Source organism: Poeciliopsis prolifica, unplaced genomic scaffold, assembly GCF_027474105.1.
Source record: "Poeciliopsis prolifica strain line A6 unplaced genomic scaffold, Auburn_PproV2 SCAFFOLD026, whole genome shotgun sequence".
Taxonomy (NCBI): domain Eukaryota; kingdom Metazoa; phylum Chordata; class Actinopteri; order Cyprinodontiformes; family Poeciliidae; genus Poeciliopsis; species Poeciliopsis prolifica.
Window position 1 is genome coordinate 1646890 of NW_026562401.1, and position 7247 is coordinate 1654136.

The 7247-nt window shown below is 38.6% G+C and overlaps 1 protein-coding gene across 2 annotated transcripts in view; it reads right to left on the bottom strand.

Moving 5' to 3' along the window:
- The window catches only part of nkd2b (NKD inhibitor of WNT signaling pathway 2b), a 29172-nt gene extending 22497 nt beyond the window's left edge, over nt 1–6675 (bottom strand). For both annotated transcript variants that reach the window (XM_055048061.1, XM_055048060.1), the window contains exons 1-3: nt 6378–6675; nt 6238–6264; nt 6044–6135 (exon numbers count right to left, since the gene is read on the bottom strand). In XM_055048061.1, the coding sequence (XP_054904036.1) occupies nt 6044–6135; nt 6238–6264; nt 6378–6402 (144 nt within the window). In that variant the 5' untranslated portion in view covers nt 6403–6675. The remainder of the gene's footprint in view (nt 1–6043; nt 6136–6237; nt 6265–6377) is intronic.
- Nucleotides 6676–7247: the final 572 nt, after the last annotated feature.

A 7247-nucleotide genomic window follows, 5' to 3' on the forward strand; every position in this document is an offset into this window, starting at 1 on the left:
AGTGGGTTTTTTTTTTGTTTGTTTGTTTGTTGTTCTTTTTTTTGTAAGTTGGGTGACTTTTGAAAGTATGTGCCATGGATTTGTTCAGGGGTGTCGAAGTAAAGAGGGCATGTCTCGTTATTCAGTTTTATTCAGAAAGAAATTTAAAAACCGATATATCAGTTTCTTATCAGTTCACAATTATGTACTACAGTGTTAATCTACTACATAAAACCCCGTTAAAATACACTGAGGTCCATACCTTAGAACTGGGAACAGTTGTATGGACACTTGTGAAAGGACCCTTCATCCCTTCTTTAACAGAGATTATTAGCAGTGCTAACTAAACAGGAGTGACTTCAATACATTGGTATCTTTATGTGGCCATACAGGCTGGTACAACACAGAAGAGAGAAGTTTAGCACAGAACAGAACATCATGATTGCCATGATAAGATAAATTAAGAAATATTTCTAACTTTTACCATTATTTTTTTTTTTTACTGAGAAAGGTCTCCGTAAAAATTACCAAGTTTAAAGCATCAATAAAACCAGTTGGTCCATCGTTGCTCTAGTAATCTCTAAAAGGATTCAGATGGATTATTACTCACTATATTTGATGGTGAGCGTTTTAATGAGCACTGCCCAGTCACAGTAAAATAGAGTAAATTGCTTCAGGACCATTCCAAATGTACAAATATCCTCAGACAAACTAAACATTTAAATCTTCTCTGAGGGTTCTAACATCTATCTCCATTAGGGACGGGCCCCTGAACCCAGACGGTTTTTCACCCAGATGTTTTGGACAGAGAAACCTGATCTTTTAAAGGCAATACATGCTTGAAACAATTAAACGCAAGAAGAAGAAAAAAGGCAGGCATGAACCATCTCACACCTTGTGAGATGTGTCAAACACAACCATGAGATGTTTGTACCCACGGGCAGACTGCCTGCACCAAAAGACCATAAGAGTGCTTCATTTGCATTCATTGAACATGTAGACAATGTGAGAGGAGGTTAATGGTCAGTGGCTAATCTTAATGAGGCCCTCATCCACCTACCTTTAAAACTATTAAATAAGAACATTAAAAAAAAAATAAAAAACACCCTAACCCCAGTTCTAGTTTTATTCCCTCCGCTTTTCCTTCCCTTTCCCCAACCACCCCCTTCGCACCACAGCCCCACTTCCCTGCTCCAGGATTTTGCTGTACAAACCAGAAACAGATGTCTGCTGGGGCTGTGCTGAAAGACCCCGCTGTTCTGGATGCCAGCCACATGCTTTTCATTCAGAGATGAAGGCTCACAGCTCGCCTTCTTGTGAAGCCAAATATAAAAAAAAATAAAAAAATAATAAAAAAAAAAAGGTGGAAAAAAACAAACTCTCCAAATGCCTTCAAGTCTCTTCAAAAGCAGTACATATTTGAGCACACCTTTTTGTCTCCTTTCCACCATGTATTGTTCCCTGCCTCAGCTAACAGCCCCGTTCCCATTTTTGGTGTTAGATGAATCAAAAGCAAAATAAATAAATAAATAAATAAATAAATTCAAATGTTGCTGACAAAAATATTTCATAAAAGAAGCCTTGAAGTACTTAAAGACCCACAATATCGTGTCCCATGCATGCACAACTACGAACTAAGAATGGTGATCACAGTTTTATACATGCAGCAGTGTGCTGAGAAACAGAAATACATCAGTTTTCAGATTGTACGAATATCCCAGCCTCAGATGCAAATCGCACTCAGATCGCACTTAGCCTGGCAACTAGAAGATAGACCCCAAAAAAAAAAGCCCAGTAGTAAAAGTGTCCAAGCTAAACAGCTATTTGAACAGGATCACTGAAAGGGGATTTTATACGCAGGGAAAGTTTTATTCACAGATTCCAAATGAATTCTAAAAAAACATTAGAGTACAATTAGTTTAGTGGGCTGCATGGGAACTACGCTCTTAAACTTAATTAAATATGAAAGGTTAAGTAACATGCAACTCTGTGTAAGTCAAAATAAATTAACGTCTTTGAACTTTTGGCACATCATTAAATCCCTTCCTGCATTTTTTTTTTTTTTTAACTTGGAGGGAGATATCATTTACCTTTCAAAGAGGAATAATGCAGGCCTTTGTTGTGGAACTTAAAATGTTGACACACTCCCACTTCACCAGCCAACTCTCTGGGAAACTTGGGAACAAAGGGTGGTGCAGAAAGGATGAATTAACTTGTCAATATTTGGCTCCTCCAGCGTGTTAGCTTTGGGTCGCTGTTTTTAAAGGGGAAACACTTTAAGGAACAGTCTGTATTTTTAGGGAAGTTCTGTAACGTCTCCTGGTGTCTTTGGTGAGTGTAAACCCAGACTAGGTTGCCCCCCACATTGAAACTAACCTAACAGGATTTCTGAGAGGGACCAATACAAGGCTTGCATCATCCTAAAAAAAAAAAAGTCCATTCAGAAAAACACAAAAGTCATATTTGCAAAAGATGTTTTTCTTTACTTTTGAGGCACATTAGTTTCTAAAATCAGCCTAAAATGGTTGCTCTGAAAAATAGCCTTGCATCAAATATTTTTACTTACTATAGATATGAAAATCACTATACATTTTCTTATTTATTTATATTTTTACACAAACTCCTTTCTTTTCAATTGGAAAAACAAAATATGTGATATCTTCCAAAGAGCCATTACAAAGTGGAAAATTTGGGATAAGGATATTACCAACTTGACCAAAGCGATAATTTATGGTGAAAGTATTATTATTACTATTATTATTAGTAGTATTATTATTGTTATACACAGGGCCTAATCGTTCCTGTCATATCTCAGAAAAGTGTCATAAAATCTAAAAAATTTTACCCTTAGATATTTCTAACTCTTGTAATCCATCAGTTTTCTTTTAACTACTTCAGAATAAAAACTCAGAAGATCAACTTCTTAACAGCCACTAATATAGCATTGCATCCCATGAATATGTACAATGTCAACCTTCCACTGCATTGAGGATTTCTTCATTTCTATTCTCTGCAATACGACCTATGTCTACAACAGTAAAGGGATCCATTACTTACTGTATAAAGACCTAACTTTTTAAAAATCCTCAATTATCCCTTTAAACCTTGACGCAGATTTTTTTTTCTTCACAAGTAAGAAGCGATTTTGCATATTCACCGACTTTTCACTGCATTTTTATGCCTTCATTTCATCTGTGGAGCTTTGACACTACACCAGGTGTGTGAGCAGGTTAAAGTCATGTCGAACACCTGCATAGAGGTGTCAAAAGCCAAATGGCTGCAGCCAGAGTGAGTCAAGTTATCCTGCTAAATCCCACAGGCTTTGTCTCCTTAAACCAAACTTTAAGAAGACAGTGGGATCACACGGAGAGGGCACCCTTCCAGCTACAATCTTGAATCATGGTTTGCAGAAATATCAATATTTAAACAGCTCTTTCAGTCCTTTGATCTTTTGTTATTTATTCTTACAGCCCAAGGAGAAGCAGTCACGATTTCCTAGATGAAAATGATTGCTTCATTTGGAAGATTTTAGGACATATTGGTCGTATGGATGTGTTTGTTTTTTTTTTTGTTTTTTTTTCTGCCTGTCACATTGGCACTCTGTCATCCAGCCCATCCCCCAAATAAGGGCGGGAGGGCTGCGGGGGTTTCGAGAAGTTAGCAGTGAGGGTTCGGAGCCTCCACTGTTATCAGAGCCCTTTTATAACTCCCAGTTCTCTCTTTGAAGTCAAAGCCAGACAACTCAGGAATCCTGCTCACCCCCCTATTTGACAGTGAGAACTAGGGGGATGGTCAGAGCTAAGCCATGTGTTTGGCCAGTCTTCTCCCACATTTATAATCATCAGTGATTTTAACTCTCGTTTTTTTTATGAGAGCCATGTGCTGTAACACACAGGAAAAGAAAATATGCCTGAAAAAAGAGGCAAAAAGTTTAAACCGCCTGAAGCATTCCAGCTATTTACTGTTTGACTTGGGGTTGTTTTATCACAGTTTGATCTCCAGACGTTCAAGATCCTTTAATCCAGTGATTATGTCCTGAAAATTCAACAAAGTAAGTTGATCCAAGTAAATAATTAATTTGGAGTGTTTGGAAACAGTTGAAAAAGTGCTATAATTAAGTTAAATCCTGTATATGCCAAAGAAGAAGAAAAGAAAAAAAAACACTATGATTTTGCACAAATGTAGTAGTAATAAATAGAGCTGCCACTGCTTGTTGAAATTTAATTCCTAAGCCCTCTCTTTAAAAGAAAAAAAGCACCTGCAGTTAACAAAAGTGTTTAGCACAGATAAGACTGTGTAAAGTTGTATTTTCAAGTTTAGACCTCAAGTTTATAAAAATACTGAGGTATAATAAAAATTCTTCAAAGAACAATTCAAATCTCTTGGTATTCAGGCTTTTTCACATTCTGTCAAACTTTGATGCACCTCATTTGGATCTGAAATGATTATGAGATGAAAGTGAAGTGATACACGACATATAGATGAAACGTTGACGTGTGATTTGCGTCTTTACTCGCAGCTTCTTAATCAGACGTCCACGAAAATTGCCATGAACAGAATATGTCCTTTTTTTTAAACAAGGTGGTGGCATCATCATGCTGTGGGTTTGCTTTTATTCAGAATGCCTATCAAAAACTACAAAGGACTTGAGACAGGGCCAAATATTGACCTTACAGCAGATCACAACCATAAAAAAACAAAAAAAAAAGAACAGCCAAAGTTCACCAGAATGGTCTACGTTAAAGCGTAAAAAATAACTTTCTTCCTCCTGATCTCATACATAAGTTGGTCCCAATAGTCATCTGAAATTGCAGCAATTGGTGGTTGTACAAAATATTGACTAAACTGTGTCAGAATACAAATCCATGGCCAACTTCTCGAACATTTTTGGCAGGGAATGTAGAAAATTATGGAGGTCCACTTCTCAATGATCAACTTCTCAGTTGTGTCGGCGTTTGATGTGACAGAATGTGGACATTGTGAAGGCGTGTGAATACTTTTTTGCGAATCACAGCAGATAAACAAACTTCAAACTTAGAATAGATGAAATAATTCTGTAAACACGGCACATAGTCAGAGATGTGTTTTCACTGCAACACCAAAGATGTAACTGCCGCAATCACAAAAAGACGCATGAAAAGAGTCGACAGAGATCCACTGTTTGGGGTGTGAATAAGCTCATAATTATAGGAATTAATGACGCAAAAAAGAAATCAGTCTCATGACTTTGACGGATGGGTGGGTGGGATCTGCAGACTAATAAGCGCCAAGCGTACGCCTTTCGTGGTTTTCCTTCAGGGGAGTGTAAAGTCAGACTCCTCTGAACCGGAGCAAAGTAGTCTTATAATTTGCACAGAGTGGGCGGTTTACAGCCCTGATATAATCCATAACTCTTCCACTATAACAACTACCCATCTCACACGATTCGTCAGCCCCTGGCTGTGGAGCTCGAGTCGTGGTACTCGAAGTGATGTAATGTCATAATGCCTCAGAGGGAAGCCACCAGAATGGGAGGCTCTACGGAGAAAGACACCACCCTGGGTCATGATGCCAGGAGCCACAAGGGTAAACACAAGAGTAAACTTATATCTGTCACTCTTAGAAATGACTACATTTCCATCCAGCTTGAGCTTCTACTGTATTTGTGCACTTGTGTGTGTGTGTGTGTGTGCATAAGGGTCTCAAATCATCCAGAGATTCTGGCAGGGAGGAAGTAACCACAGCAGTCTTGTGTCAGAGCCAGGTATGACAGAAAGAACAACAAGCTACAATTTTTAAAAAACACATCAGAGAGAGAGCAGTTCCCATCCACTGGGGTCAAGGAGTTCTAGGACTTGGGCTAGAGGAAGAAATTGAATGCAGCAGCTTCCTGTACTTATCCGTTACCTCTGCAAACGCAGATTCTCCAAACACACACACCGATTCTCCAAAAAAAAAAAAAAAAGTCTTTGCAAACTTGATGCACAGCAAAAGGAAATTGGAGGTTGAGTGATCCGTGTAAAATCGAGCAACTATTTGAGACATGCGGCGTTAAAACGGGAAGGAGGAAACAGAAAGTGTGTACCTGCATGCTCTTCAGTTTGTGATCTGTTGAGCTGTACCTCTCGCATTCCTCCATCCCTCTCCGGAGGAAGGCATTCACGACAAAACTGTCTCCTGAAACACGGACAAACAGACAACGATCATTCTGAGACTCGTCATCTGATCAGCTCCAACCAGCCTGCAGGATGATGCAGCATGATGAAAGTCGATCCTCACCTTCGGGGTTTTCTCTGCGCTTGGACGCTTTGGATCGAAACAAAAAAAAAAAACAAACAAAAAAAAACAATTATTAGTTTTATTTAGGAGGTAACGTCAAAAAAAAAACGAGTTTGTTTCCGCGTTGAAACGTGCCTTACCGTGCTTTGACAAAAGTTTGCCCATCGTTGATATCCTTTTCTCCCGGGATCAATGAAGGTCCGAAATCCGTCCAGGGATAAAACAGCCTGCTGACTCTACATGGTCACATTGTGTGTCTGCTCAGCGAGAGGAAAACTTCATCCGCCGAGTGAAGCGCCGCTTTACGAAAGCATCCGATGTCAAAGCGGACGGTCAGAGAAACAAAAGGAGAAAAAAGAAATCAGTCAACTGATCGACCGGGGAAATGCGACGCGCTCTGTGTCTGCTGTCTTCAGACTTTCATGCAGCCCAACTGATGTGAAAACCTCCACAGCGCCGCAGAAACCAGCGACCGTCAAGTTTGGAAAGCAAAGCACACTTCCGGTTCAGGTTGGTAAAAAAAATAAAAAATAAGACGCGGCATCAAGCGGGGAAGTTCACAGAAAACTGATGTGATTTGTGGCTTGACATTCCAAGAGTTTCCACAAACTATGCAACGATTGCGTTTTTGCAGATTTAGATCAAAATTGATACTTTTTTTTGTTACTCGTTTTTTATTTAGAATTTACCAAACAACATACATTTTACTTTTTTCCCAATTTTAGCTGTGTCTAATCTTTATAGGCCTAAAAACCAAACAAGCAAAAAAAAAAACTTAATAAATAAATATAAAAATAGATAAGCTGGAGGGGGAAAAGTACACTTCAAAATAAACAAACCCATCAATAATACAAACAAACCATTAAGTAATAAATTAATTAATTAAAAAGTCACCAGTATACATAGTAATTTATACAATTTAGTCCAGGAGATGGTATGTGGCCTTAATACATGTAAATGAGGAACTGAACATCAATGATGAGTCAAAGGCACCCAGAACCATTATTAGA